Source organism: Emydura macquarii, unplaced genomic scaffold (assembly GCF_026122565.2).
Source record: "Emydura macquarii macquarii isolate MOO-44397 ecotype Brisbane River unplaced genomic scaffold, CSIRO-AGI_Emac_v2 contig_3390, whole genome shotgun sequence".
Classification (NCBI taxonomy): Eukaryota; Metazoa; Chordata; order Testudines; family Chelidae; genus Emydura; species Emydura macquarii.
The window spans coordinates 2,753,662-2,768,813 of NW_027133527.1; the positions used below are offsets into that span (position 1 = coordinate 2,753,662).

Below are 15,152 nucleotides of genomic sequence, written 5' to 3' on the forward strand. Positions count from 1 at the left end.
GGCCGCTCTCTGGGCCGCCCCTGGCCTGAGCCGGGTGGGGGGTGGCGGGAGGAAGCGGGGGCCCGATGCCCAGCGGGTGGGGAGCATGGCCCGGGGCTCGCCCGTGCTCTGCCGGGGGGAGAAGGGAATCGACCCCTGCAGACAGAGCCTGGGGGTGGGCACGGAGCTGCGGAGGGAGAGCTCGTGTCCTCGGGGAGCCTTCCTGGCACGCAGGGCTTGTACTCCCAGGCTCCTCACACGTGCTTCCCGGCCCCCCAGCAGGCACCTGCCTTAATGCACCCGTGACCCGCTGGTGAGTGTGTTCTAGGGCTTCACCCCCCCCAGTGCCAATCCACAGAAGAGTCAGTGCAGCCAGAGCTGGTGCTAGGCATAAACAGACTAAGCAATCCATTATTAGTGTGTGTGTGTGTGTGTGTGTGTGTGTGCTCGGGGGGGGGGTTGGAAATATTCCTGCCTAGGGTCCCCAATGGGCTGGCACCAGCACTGCGCAGCTCAGGTGCAATCTTTGCTCTGTAGCTCAGGCCGCACCTTTTGTAGCTGTGCAGGTCGCGGTTTCTGTTCCCAGTGTGGTAGCCAAGAGGGCATCGGTCACACAACATTAAGGATGTGATATTTTTTTAATGAATGAATGCGAGAAGGGTGCCTCCAGAGCTCCTGCAGGCTCCTGCGTCTGCATGGCATCCAGCCTGCAGAGGAGGGAGCGAGATGGGAGACTTGCATCGCAAGCAGTGAGGGTAGGTTCCCTCTGGGTCTCAGGAACAATCCAAGAGCCAAAAGGAAAAACGGCCCCTGATGTGGAGAGATGGGAAGCTGCGGGGCTATTTTATCCTGGGTCAAGAATAGACACTGATGGTAAATGGACACTGAGGCTTAACCCCCGAATACAAGGTGAAACCTCATTCTGGGCAGTTTGTATCCACCTCAGATGTAAGGCATCCATCCCTTTATGATCCACTTGGGCAATTCTCTTTGACTTTGGATCCCAATACAATAGTGAATTGAGCTGCATGTCCCAAGCATTACCGCTTCCACTCGGGGATGGGGTTGGGGTCACTTGCCACGTTTTCACAGCTGCACCTTTGGGACTTCTTTTTTCACCCTGCCAGCCAGAGTGATTGCTTAGGGCAACATCTTGGTACAGGATATTGCCAGAGATACCAATGGGTTAAATTCTACTCCCTGTAAATGAGGAACAAGACATTGGAATGAATGATGCCCAGTGAATTCCCCATGAGCTCAGGCTACGGAAAGACCAAGCAAGCTAACCTGAATCACTCTCTCAGACACTCACTGTCTCAAAAGTTTCTTGACAAATAAGCCCAGGGGCTCACTGCACTCAGAAGCTGAAAGCAGAGAAGCGGTGAGAGGCACAAGGCAGCGGTCAGTGCCCCCCCCCCAACTTTTAATTGAGTACCAGATCACAGATACTGATGGAGAACGTCTCCTCCTCTTTGCTGTTCTTGACTAGCTCCATCGCTCAGCATGAGAACACCACTGTATCCAAAGATTACTACTCGAGCCTCCAAAGAAGCATGCATATCCTTTCCATGGTGGTCTATAGCATCGCATGTCTGCTGGGGGTGACAGGAAATGGCCTTGTCATCTGGATTGCTGGCTTCAAGATGAAGAAGTCAGTAAATGCCGTATGGTTTCTAAATCTGGCTGTTGCTGATTTCATCTTCACCTTTTTTCTGCCCTTCAGCATCGCCTACACTGCTTTGGGCTTTCACTGGCCATTTGGGAAGCTCCTGTGCAAGTTGAACAGCACCATTGCCTTCCTCAACATGTTTGCTAGCGTCTTCCTCCTAACGGTGATCAGCATGGACCGGTGCATTTCGGTCATCTGCCCTGTGTGGTCTCGGAACCACCGGACACCAAAGTTGGCTTCCAACATTGCCCTGGTGACATGGGTCCTAGCCTTCATCATCAGCTCTCCCTATCTTGTTTTCCGAGACACGGCTACTAATTCTAAGAATGTCACCAGCTGTTACAATAACTTTGCCCTGTCCGACGACTATAAAGCTGAGGCAACACGTAGGCTGTGGCGAGTAAGGCACAAAGCTATGATCGTAACCAGATTCTTATGTGGGTTTCTCATCCCCTTCGCTGTGATCCTCATCTGCTACAGCATCATTGCCATCAGGATGAAAAGGAGCCATCTAGCCAGGTCCACCAAACCTTTCAGGATCATCGTCGCTGTCACAGTGTCATTTTTCCTCTGCTATTTCCCATACCATGTCTTTTGCTTGCTGGAAATGTCTAAAAACTCTTCCAATCATGAGCTGAAAATGGCCCTTTACATAGGGATCCCCTTGGTTTCCAGCCTTGCCTTCTTCAACAGCTGTATCAACCCCATCCTCTATGTCTTTGTGGGGCAGGACTTCAAGAAGTTCCGACAGTCCATCCTTTCAGCCTTTGAGGGGGCCTTCAATGAGGACTCCATCCTGACCACCCTGGCCAGCAAGAGAAAATCCAGAGCCACCTCTGAGGCAGAGCTCCCAGTGGTTTAATCAGTAGCTAATGGCCCAAATTTCAATGGTAAGTTACAGGAAGCCCAGTTCTGTCCTCTGTCACACCTGTGCAGTTTCCCTGGCTTTCAATCAGGGTTGTATTTTTGTCGCTAAAGGCAGAAATGGGCTCTGGGTGGTAAAAAAGCATGATTTGCTCTAATTTGGATGGGCAAAACCCAGTGTGACTTACACACCAAGGAGGTGAAACAGCTGGATGGAGTGGGGCTGTAGAATGGAAAGCAACTGACGGAGGATTGTTAAAGTAGCGACTCCTTGCCACATACACTTTACACTCTCCTATTGGTTGCTTTTCCTGCTATTTGCCCCTTTTTCATTTCCTTCAGTGTGTGAGTTACACTAATTTTTACACGCCTACGGAAAACCCTATCAGTGCAAGTTACTCTGTTTTTGCCACTTCTGCTCATTTTTTTAACTGGAAACATTGCTGAATGTGGCCCAGAGAATTCCATGGCAGACAATGTGGACCTTACACACAGTCCGCACTTGGCCCGTTATTTATAGATAAAGCTTGTCTGTTTTATTGCCCTGCCTCGCTGATTATCCATTGCACATTCTCTTTGAAAAAAGCCAATATTTGCTTAGCAAAATGTGTTTGGCAATACCCATCCTTAAAAGAAAAAGATGCCATTTCAGGTTCCCTTTACCAGCAGTCAGACCTGACAATAATCAGTTCAGCATTGCTCACCTTCTATATAAACTTCCAGGACCTGAAGAGCCAACCCTTTAGACCTAATGCCTTGTGTACTACGTTACTTTGTTGATCCACTGACAGGTCTCCCAGCACCTTCCTTATTGACTAAGATTCCCCATAAAGAAACGCTAGGGTCCTCTCCACAGTGACTCATTTTAAAACTGGCTTTTATCCAGCATAGCCTCAAGGGTCACCTTGTGGATTCTGATGCAACACACCCAGGGCCAAACCTCACTTGTATTTACAGCTGGGTCGCCTTATTGACTTCACCTGACTTCAGTCGGGTGGCTCGAGTGCAGCTGTGAGAACTGTGCCAAGTTTGCTGCAAACTGCTCAGAGATCCCAAAACGCTTGGGCACCACTATGTGGCAACAGGGTGTATTGCTACTGCCCCACACACATTCCCTCTCTCAGGGGAAAATCCAGAGGAGAAAAGGAGAGGCTATTTTGATAAATCCTGATAACAAATAAGTTAGAACAGCAGATGCAAAGATCCTTTTTCATGTCATTTATGATCATCTGATGCACTACTCCTCGTGAACAAGAGGTTTAGGAGAAAATAACCTGTTCAGCAAAACGGTGGATCCCAAAGGATTATTGATCCTCTTCACATTCTGTCCTTCTCCTCGTTAATGCTATTGTGTATGGGCATGATCCAAAGTGTGCTGAAGTCAGCAGAAAGGCTTCCCTTGACTTCAATGGGTGTAATAACAGTATAACTTTACTCCCATGAGTAATCCCTTTTGGGTTAATGGGACTACTCTTGTGAGTAAAATAATGTGTTTTTGCAGGATCAGGAAGTAAAACTATATAATTTTCCTCTTCATATATACCGGAAGATGGACTAATAATAGCTGGGCCCTGTTACTCGAGTTTGATAGAAAATACATTCTTTCTGACTGACAGCTGTCAATGTTAGACATGTTACTGTCTCTCAAATAGCTGAGATCTGGTGGTTTGTCCTTTCACATAATGAATGTTAAAAAGCAATAAAAACATTTTAAAACACACAGCCTGTGGATCTAATGACTGTCACCATGTGCTAAAATCCTCTTGTGGAAGTACTTGATGATCAAAACTGACTCTGCAAGTTCACCTTTAGCAATGGGACAACTGACCAAAACAGCGTAAACATCCACAATTCAGAGACCACTGGAGTTAGTGGCAAAACTCACTGTTACTGAAGTAAATGGGGCACTAACGTGGGCTCAGGGATCTGTGCAGCTGGATCCAACTGCAAGACTGGGGTTCTAGCTTGCAAGTAGATCTCAGTGCTTTTGATACATTTGAAACCTAGGTGGTTGAGAAATGAAGAAATAATACCCTACTTACGCCTCCCGCCTCTATCTGCTGGAGCATCAGCCTGTAAGTCGCTCAGGATGAGGGCTTTGGTTTTTGTTCAGCAGGAGCGATCAGTCTTTGAACAGGTTTATTTTTTAGAAGAGAAAACCTCTATCGTCAAGAAAGATTTCAGGATAAAGTGAGATGCTGTTATAGAAGGTTGTCATTCTCTCCTCTGTCCTCGTGTAACTTGTCCTCCACTGCCTTTCCCTTCACCTTCGCAGTTTTGGAAAACCCAGTGTTCAGTACAAATCTTTTAATCCAAGTGAGAAGAAAAGCCCAACTGAGAACATAAATGAGATCTGCTCTGCTCTCCCCACTTGTTGGTATGGTTTGCATACAGATGAACACATTGTGTGGCTGCATGGCGTGAGAGCTGTCACGCATAAGCAGGGGCTCCAGTATGGGTCCATTGGACCATGCAATATGTAATAGAACTAATGGAGACGTTGATCTGCAGTTACCAACACAGGTGCTTAATTTTAAGCATCTGAGTAATTCCGCTGAACTCAGTGGGAACGGTCCCCATTGAAGTCCGTTGGACTTTTCACATGCTTAAAGCCAAGCAGGTTGGTAAGCACTTGCAGGGCTGGGTCCACAGAGAGTTGACCTTTGCCAGAAATTGCTGACTGTTATCCAGATCAGACTGTACCAGACAAGTGCAATGTTTGTTTGGCAGCATGCGGCTGAGGGGATATTTACTTACTCTTAGAGGTGAATTGCAGTGTCAAGGTTTTTCAGACCAGCACGTGACTTCCCTGCTTTGTTCTTGTTTGCGAAGTCCCTGTAGTTCCTCGAGAGGAGTGGCTATCACAGCCCAGGACTAGGTCTTCTGATCCCAGCTCTGACATTGGCTCTCTGATCCAGATTCTCTAGACTAGCTAAGACAATGTTTGGAGAAATCCAGAGGGAGGAGGCCCCAATCCCATGTCTTCTCTGGGCACTGACCCAGTCTCCAGCATAAAAGTGAGCATCCTTCAGGAGACATTTAGGCAACAGGGCGATGGGTACCCACACAATAGCCTTTTGTCCCATGGAGTGGCACAAAGCATTTTAATGAACCACAGATTCCAACTTCCTGTGTGACTTAAAAAAAATGACTTAGGCCAAACTGTTCAATCATGGGTACCGAAAATTAGTTGCCTCGATTCATATTAATGTTAGTGGGACTAGCAGGTGCCCAGTGCCTTTGAAAATCAGGCTACTGATTCAGGTGCCTACCTTTGTTGCTCAAATATGAAAATGTTGGACTCAACGGCTCTGTGCCTCAGTTTCCATACTCATAAAATGGAGATGATACATCCCTGCAGCCCGTCTCAGGGGTGCCGTGATGCTTCGTTATTATTATTACTTTTAATGCAGCAGTGCCTAGAAGGGAAGAACTAGTGCCTCTCCAAACAGTGTACAAATGATAGTAAATCAAGTCACACAATACCCCTGTAAGGTAGGAGTTATTACCCTCAGGCACTTAGATGCTACGGTGTTAGGGTTTTCTATAGTGCCTATGGCAGACTAAGATCGTAGGGATAAACGGAGGCACAGAAAGGTTTAATGCTCCAAGGTCAGACAGAGTCAGAAATAGAACCCTGGAATTCTAACTACCAGTCCCATGTCCCCACTTGATGGCAAGAAAGGAAGTGGGTCATTTTCCTTTGCCCTCATTAACCCCCACTCACTCTGTCCTCTGCCCATGCATCCCTCCTTACAGACCTCATCCCACCTAGAACTTGATGCCTCCTTTTAGGCCTCCCTGTGTGCTCCAGTGCCATGGTCTGATTGTTAACAGGCACTGAGCACCCACATGTCCCCTTCCCAGCTTATTATATGCTGCCTCTTCTTCTGATACCAGTGTCCTATTCTGACACCAGTGTGGCCCCTCTGCTGAACAGCAGCTGCTGTCTGGAGCCTTGCAGGTTGGCCTCCCCGTGGAGAAGAACTCAGTGATGCCTGGCTATATTCTAAGTGTAACTTGTGTCATTTGCACACAAACCCCAGTCTTGGAACAGAGGTGGTCAAACAACACAGCAGGCAGTCCCCTTTTCCAGGAATCTCAGCCATCCAAAGTGCCAGATTCTCAGAACAACTCTGCCTTAAGAACTGACTCAAATCAGATTCCAAGGCAGAGATCAAACTGTCCTGCTGCTTGCTCAGCTACTTCTCCAGAAACAACCTTCAATGCAGAACTGGGCATGGCCAAAGCTAACAACACGGCTTCCCAGGATTGAACGTTTGGTTGTGCATGCTAAGAAAAAGAACTTGGAAGACTCTGTAACAGCGCCACCTGGTGACACATGCCAAAACAATATTGTTTGTGCTGCAAAATGCCACACACAGGAAGGGCACTGAAGCTTTTGTAATAAAAGTAATTGAATGCTCATAGTCATGGCTCTGTTAATGAACACTCTGGAGGCAGAAATGGTGCTGCCATAAAGAGTCGGATCCCATAGCCCTTTCACCACCAAAAACCTCAGTGACATCAAGATCATAAATCTTCCAACATACTGAGTTCCCTCATACCAGACTCTCTCACTATCACCGCATCCCTCATTTGTAACTAAAGGGCGACCTAGTGGTTTTCTTCCATATCCACTTTAGTTGTAACTCTCCTATCTGAAAAGGTGAATTACGAAAAAAGCATAAAATAGTCACCAAAACTATAAAAATCTTTCAAAGGTGACAAGTGAGTCCAGGCAATGGCTACCCCTCCTGTCCCCCTGATGCAGTTGTACTTTCAAGGTGTTTTTAAATTTAATCGGGGTGTGTGTGTGTGTGGGGGGGGTGTTCTCAGAAAGGACTGAGAGTTTGTTCTACCACTGATTGCAGTGCAGTAGTTGAGAAATATGTTAAATCTGCTGCCCCAACTGATGTGAAAACCTGATTGGTTCTGTGAAGAGGCAGCTCCCTGGGTAAGCCTATGAAAGCACAGCTCATATTGATAAAAAGAGCCTGTGTAGTAGAAGCAAGTAGCACAGCTAGGAATGGTCTGAGGGACAAGCATCAGCAGAGGACAGGGAGAACAAATGAGAGTTTAATAGGCAAGGCACTTTAGTATAGATTAGCAGCAGAGAGGGTGGGTGGGTCTAGCAAGGCCATTAGTGTTTGGTGAACTGGTTAAGGCAAATATAGTGTTAAAAGTAGCTGGGGAGGGCAATAGCTGTAGGGCTTGGCGGATGACTCTTGCTGGAGAGTTCGCTGTAGATTCAGATGCATATGGTAAGCCACTAGACAGAAAAGCCCCAAACCTTGTGTATCCTAGAGCAGGAATTATATTAACCAGAGCCATGTCTACGTGTAGTTCTTGGGGGCAGGGTAACAACACTGTTCATTGGCCAGTGTCGACCTGGAGGATGTTGTTACAAAGCCAGGCTATAGACTCAGGTAGGGTGAGTGTAGATATTGGACCTGGGTTGCAAAAAAGCACTGCAGGGAGAGTCCATTTACAATATGGTTATGTCCTGACCTAGTTAAAACCCAGCTACAATGGGCACTGCAGGAAAGCCTAATAGTTTTCCTAAGCAATGCTAAAATCTTAGATGGAGCAGGGCTCTAGCATTTTTAGGCCTGGCATCATACACTGTAAAATATTTTAACCATGATGGGGGATAACTGTAGTGAAAGGGGGCCTCCTGGCAGGGCTGTTTCTATAATGAGGACAGGACCTCAGAGAAGGGTGTGATGGCATTTCCAATAAACTAAGGCCTGGTCTAAATTGTAGTGTGAAACATGTTCATTGTATCAGTTGGTTATTATTTATGTCATGGTATTACAGTGACAGAAACGTTATGTGATGCTCGACACCTCTTAAATCAGGGTCCTTGCCCCAAAGGTCTTATAATCTAGCTCTGACAAAGCTGATAGATGATACTACTGTGCAGGCGTGAGCGTCAGAGACATCAGTGAGAAGACTAGCATAGGAGGCCATGGAGTAAAGCGGGTTTGGAGCGGAGGGGGCATTTCCCTCATGAGATTGGGAAGCTACCCATGAAAGGAATGAAGCTAAGAGTAAATGGGGACACAGAACAGGTAAGAGGAAGCCAGAGAGGGTGTAAGAGGAACTGAGAGCAGAGATGAAAGCAGGGGAGGAGTTATGCAGAGCCTTGAAGGTGAGAACAAGGTGCTTGGACTGAATGTCATGGAGGAGGAGGAAGGACTAGTGAAGGGAAGGAGAAGGGAAGCAATGTGATAGAGGAGGAAATTCAAGCTGCTTCGTGACTCAGACATGGAGAACTTCTTGTAAAACCTAACAACCCCCCCCTGGAGAGCAGATGCCTCCTATGAGACTTTCCTGGTAAGTAAATTTTTTAAATATATGTCCCTTTGCTGGGCTGAGAAATGGACGGGTTGGGTAGCCCAGCTCTTTGTTCAAGCAAAGTATAGTATGCCGGAGATCAGAGGATGAGAATAGCTGAAAGGGAAGCATAGTTTAGAGCCTGCTGATTTGGCAGGAAATGTGGGCTATAGCACTGTGGGAAAGGCAGTTTCCTGTCACGAGTGAGATGTGGTCGTCGATGTGATGATGAGGCAGGCCAGAGAAGGACTAGTTAGTAGGAGTGCTGACTCTGTTTACATAACATAGGATACTAACACTATTGCTGACCTTGTCCCAACAATCTTAGGGGCATACCTTGGCCTGTGCTAAGCTAACAAATGGGAAGGGACCCACAGCCTTTTTGTGCAGCAGAAGGGTAGGATTCCCACCCAGTGCTCAAAAGCAGCAGGGAAGGGGTCTATTTACCCTGCCATTGCATCCTTGCCCAAGGAAGTGTGGTCTGCTGGCTCAGAGGTGAGGCCAAAGCATACGTGGTGTGCAACAGCACCCACTAGCCAGGGAGCAGTCTGCTCCGATAAGGATCAGGGAAGTGCAGTCAGTAATGTGATCCTCCAGGTTGCTCTGAGCCATCCTGGAGCCAGATGTACAGTAAATGCTGCTCTGATTTCCCCACCCTGCCTCTGTGCAACTACATATGCTATGAACAGATTTTTTTTTTCTGTGTTGTGTGAATGTCGTGCCTCTGTATAAATGTATGTTGAAATAAAAACCTGTTCTGCATTAGTGGAGCCATCAGTAATTACAGCCTGTTCTATACCCACTACTATGAAAGAAAATGCTACGGCTACTGACCCCAATGCCTATGCAGAGCACAACACTGACCATAACCCTCTAAGGTGGGACAGCAGCCAGTTTGGTGAAACAGTGAATGTAAGGCACTGCATGACTCAAATTAAGTGCTCAGTGATAACTGGGTGTTTGACCACTTGTACTTGGCGTTTCAAGTTCCCTGTTCTAAACTGTGATGACTACAGTGCATCTGCCCAAGGGAACTTCCTTTTTTGTAAATGTGTGAGTGCAAAAAGGGTCTGTAAAGCAGCAAGTTGAATGAATGTTACTTAAATTTTGCAAAATGACAGGACTCTCTAACAGGCCGAGCTGGTGAAATACCAGTCAGTGCTGAGGGAAACAGATGGTGCCACTAAAGGTTCTACTTTTAAGGCCACACTTACTAGACATCTTTTCTCCCTCCTAACTCTTACTCCAGATGTGAGACTCAAACTTGTGTGTGTGTATGTGTGCATGCACAGTGATCTGTTTCTATCAAGCCCCTCATATCTCAACATTTGAAACCTGATGGGAGCAGGGGGATAGCCCGATGCTCATAACATAGGCTGACATTTTAACTCCTGCTTACAAGGCAAATCTGTAAATCAGTTCAGACTAATTCTGAAGCCGAAAACTCTTGCAAAGAGGAAAACAGAATGATTGAAAGGCATGTTATCAGTTAAAAGCCACACAGCTCAGAAGAAACTAGACTGTAACAAATAGCTAAAGTGCCTATTTCTCTTAGGCTATTAAGTCACCATAAGGCTGTAGTTGCTGTTGAAATATTTATACAGTGTTTACATGATGCTTAACATAGCATAGATAAGACCTTTTCCCTGCTGCTAGGATTCTGGACAACAGGCTGGTTCACTAATGTGGGGAATGCCGTTTCCCACAATGTTTTCAAGTATGGGGAGGGGAGGAGGAAATTGCACCAATGGCTATTCTCTCCCTTAGACTGGTAACAGTATTTATAGCTTTATCAGTATGTTCTGCCTCCTTTGCTGGCTACTGTCCCTCTTTTACACTATGCTGACTTGGAAACAGCTCTTCTTGTCCATTACTCCCAAGGCCCTGAAGTGGGAGAGGCTGATAGAGGCTCACAGCAACAGATGTTGGTTTTTGAAAACCACCATCCATGGGAAGGTATCAGCAACGCAGACCACTCCTGCAGGCTCTAGGAGACCGTGCATTGTAATGGAGGCTGTGTTTATGCATTGTTGAACTCTAATTATAGGGGAAGACTAATCCTATTTATATGGCTCCATCACCATAATATCTGAGTACATCTCTGGTTCCCTAGTGTTCCCTTCTTGCTAACAATCATAATCAGAAAGATTGCTTAAGAAACAAGCTTAAACTTCCCATTTAAAAACATGTAGCTGAGCTTTGCTGGATTGAAGCCAGTTGAGTGATGATAGCCAGGGGAGAGGGAAGTATTGGACTAGGTGACAGGTGTTAGAGGAGAACTGTTGTGTCTATGTTGTGGCCAGATTCTAGAGCAGACTTAACCAATTAGTAGAATCCCCCATTCTGGTGCATATTACTGCAACCAAGAATCCAACAGAGACCCCAGTGGGCACTAACTCTATCGCAACTGCCAAAAGGAATATTTTCAGTCAGTATGAACTGTAGTAGGCTTACACTCCTAGAGCTGAGTCCCAGCTAAGGCATTCAAATGACTGTTAACTGAATGATTATATTTTAAAAAATACAAATGCAAAAAGAACAATGCTTATGCCTAAACCTTTTGGCACAGTTTTTAAAAATAATTCTTAGCACTTGTATAGCGCATTGTAAAATTAACTAATTCTCCTGTCCCCTGGGAGTTAATTATTCCCATTTTACAGATTTGCAAATGGAGGCATAGAGAGGTTAAGTGACTTGCCTAAAGTCACAGAAAGCAGTTAGTGTCAGAGCAGGGATCGGAAGTCAGATGTTCTTGGTTCCCAGTCCCGTGGTAAGACCATGCTGCTCTCTTTGCTTGGACCTGTAATAATAATGTCAGGGATCTCGGGCAATTCAGTCCAGATCAGACCCTCAATCAGCAGATTCTGGGTGTCCTACGGTAGCTCAATGTTTCTAAGGAAGATTGCTAATTGCATTAATGACCAAGTGCACCAAAATGTTTTATTGCTGTCACTTCTGAAATAAATTTCGGACCTGCCCTGCTAATTAGAAGTGAGGGTGATACAATGGATGCTCCTGTTAGGGGGAAAATCAGTGCTGCTCCAGAGAGGGAATCAACCCAAGCAGCTGAAAAATAGTTAAAATGGAGGGCTCAGTGAGCTTGGGAAACACCTGTCAGCTTAAAGAGAAATACATTTACAGGGCTTGATTTTTTCCTTTCACTTACCAGTGTTAATAAGAGGTAACTCCACAGAAATAAATGGAGTTATTTGAATATAAAACGTGTGCAAATGAATGGTGAATCAGGTCCACCAGTATGTAACTTCTTTTGTTTACACAGTAGAAATACATGCTTTAGTTCTGCATGAACATGTGGAAGGAAAAAATAACTCCTTCCCATCTGGTATCTGTTCTGTGGCCACAGGCTAAATGGATCAGTAAGCTCAGTTCAGTTTTATCAGAATTTGAAGAGAGATGATAAACTGGTTGATGGAAAGAAGGAAGTTTTAAATATAAGCAAAGCTTATGGAATCTAAGGAAAATGAGCAATCATGAGACACTAGAGTGATAAGTACTATATTCAGGCCTAAAATGAATAATCCAGCTCATATTAGTGAAAACCATAATTTAAAGATGATATGAAACTGAATGCAGGACCACTTGCCTGATAGAAGGCATTGGATATCACATGGCTTCCCTTCCCCTTTCATGTTAGGCTCTCTGATGGCTGGGCAGGAGGGACTGATAGGAGTATCTGCTTAGGCACCCAAGGTCTCACTCCAATGTAACGATCTATGCAGCCACATGATGAATAGAGGCTGGCTGCTTGTCATGGCAAAAGTTGCACAAATCATAACTTTGGTTTTAAAAAAAAAAAAAGCCAAAATTGTGGCACACATTATAATTTACATTGTTTGTCATGGGAAACTGGAAAAAAAAGTATCCATCATTTTACAATACAAAGTTTAAAACCATTTAATAACTGAAAACCATTTTAAAAAGTCCCTTATACTACAGTATGATACAAATCCAAATGTGTGAAAACTCATGGTGGAGTCTTACTGATTTGCAGGCTGTGAAGAACGATAAAGACCAGGACTTTTTATGAAAAAATAAAACATTGAAAATCATTGAAATTGTGGCTGTGATAAACATAGAGCTTTAAAGACCGTGGCTGACTCTGCCTCTTTCTGCAAACAGCTGAGGATTTCCACTACCTTTCCAGCCAGTGTCCGATAAAGAATGCAGGGAGTCCTAAGGGCCTCAAAATTAACTGCAGTTGTGTCTGATGTTGTTTACAAGTGACTAAAAGAGACTGGGGGGAGGGGAGGAAGGTGACTTTACAACATTTTGAGCTTTCACATATTCGGAGGCATATCAAGGCCTCAAAGGACTATTCTTGCAGCTGAGAATGGCCAGAGCACAGCACTGCTCCAGCCACAATCTCTTTCCTACATATCCTCTATGCTGGGGACTGTGAAGGCAGGTAACGTAAATGTGTTATGCCTGCTCAACACGGCCTATGCCACAATAAAATTTTCCCTGTCCCAGGGATATTTTCTAAGGTTTGGATCCGTCAGATTTACATCCTCTTTGTGTCACCAGAGCAGCGTAAAGTCAGAAGGCTATAGCGAATCAGGCAGGCAAATTTGCAGATGGGGGTTGCCAACACTTTGGAGGATAGAGCTAAAATTCAGTGGGATCTTGATAAATTGGAGAACTGGACTATAGATGACAAAATGAAATTCAAGAAAGACAAATATAAGGTGCTACACCTAGGGAAAAAAAAAACACATGCACAAATACAGAATGGGGGATCACTGGCTTGGCAGCAACACTGCTGAGAAGGATCTGGGAGTTGTGGTGGCTCACAACCTTAACATGAGTCAGCAATGCGATGCTGTTGCAAAAAAAGCAAATGCAATTTTGGGTTGCATTAACAGAGGCATGGCATGCAAGACACAGGAGGTGATAGTACCGCTCTACTTGGTGCTGGTTAGGCCTCAGCTGGAGTATTGTGTCCAATTTTGGTCACCGATGTAGAGAAACTGGAAAGGATCCAGAGGCAAGTGACACAGATGATCAAAGGCATGGAATGCAAGCCATATGAACAAAGGCTGAAGGAACTGGGTATGCTTAGTTTAGAAAAGAGGAGATTCAGAGGGGACTTGATAGCAGTCTTCAAATACTTGAAAGGCTGCCATAAAAAGATGGAGAAAAGTTATTCTCTCTTGCCACAGAGGGCAGGACAAGAGGCAGTGGGTTCAAACTATAGCACAGCAGATTTAGAATAAATCTCAGGAAAAACTTCCTAATTGTAACCACCTGTCTTGGATGGTTTAGACCAGCGGTTTTCAACCTGGGGGTCTGCAGACTTTCTAAGATTTCCAAGGAGGTCTGCATCTCCCATTGAAATGTTTAGGGGTCCGCAAATGAAAAAAGGTTGAAAACCACTGATTTAGACACAACAAATCCTGCATCTGGGAGTTGGACTAGATGAACTTTGCGGTCCCTTCTAACCCTATGATTCTAGGCCGAGTTTTAACAAACTGGTATAACAAACACACATTCTAAAGAAGCACTAGGTACAAGCACATTCCAGAAAGATACCAGGGCATCCTAATGCCCCAGAGATAACAAGGGCTCACTGACCTCCTCAAATGACCCTATAATGGATAGAAATCTTATAGACTCCAAGGTCAGAAGGGACCAGTATGATCATCTAGTCTGACCTCCTGCACAGTGCAGGCCACAGAACCTCATCTACCCACATTAACCCATCTTGTTAATATGATGATAGATGTTTGATAATAATAGATAAAAGATGTTTTGATCGAACCATCCAGTATAGGGTAATGGGTGGTATCTTACCAAGTCAAAGGGTAGTACCTGACCATGTCAGGAGGTGGCAACTACACACGTCAGAGGGGTAATGTGTAACTTGTTTGCCTCAATGTATAAAAGTGTGTATCAGAGGAAACATCTTTGTCTGGCCTAGGGCGAAACAGAAAGTCCCGCCGTTTACTGCGCCAATACCGTTGTAACAAGCATACATGTGTTAGTGATCCTCTAGAGTCTATACGATACTAGTGCCCGTGCTTGTCCACAGTAAACCTGCTCAGGTGCTTTTGTTGTGGTTGTGTGGAGTGATTCGATGGTGCAGTGGTGTCTCGGTTACCTGCGCAGAGCTGGGACAGCATAAAGACGGGGAGCACACACCCACTGACAACAAATAGTATGGGCAGCAGGTGCTATTCCTGGGGCCCCGTCACAGTGCAGGGTGGCGAACCACGCACAGCTTTGGTCTCCCCTCGGCTCGCTCTCCTTGCACAATCAAATCCACCTCCTGACAATTGTGTCT

At 45.5% G+C, this 15,152-nt stretch overlaps 2 protein-coding genes across 2 annotated transcripts in view; both read left to right on the forward strand.

Annotated features, from left to right (window-relative positions):
• The first annotated feature begins 170 nt into the window (after positions 1-170).
• LOC137144141 (chemerin-like receptor 1) lies at positions 171-2,696 on the forward strand. Its single transcript, XM_067534303.1, has 2 exons — positions 171-292; positions 1,469-2,696. Exon 2 carries the CDS (start codon positions 1,533-1,535, stop codon positions 2,508-2,510), a length of 978 nt encoding a protein of 325 aa, XP_067390404.1. The 5' UTR covers positions 171-292; positions 1,469-1,532; the 3' UTR covers positions 2,511-2,696.
• A 6,073-nt stretch (positions 2,697-8,769) lies between these two features.
• The window catches only part of PRPSAP2 (phosphoribosyl pyrophosphate synthetase associated protein 2), a 39,566-nt gene continuing 33,183 nt past the window's right edge, over positions 8,770-15,152 (forward strand). The window contains exon 1 of the mRNA XM_067534185.1: positions 8,770-8,851. The gene's annotated coding sequence lies outside the window, so the exon portion shown is untranslated. The remainder of the gene's footprint in view (positions 8,852-15,152) is intronic.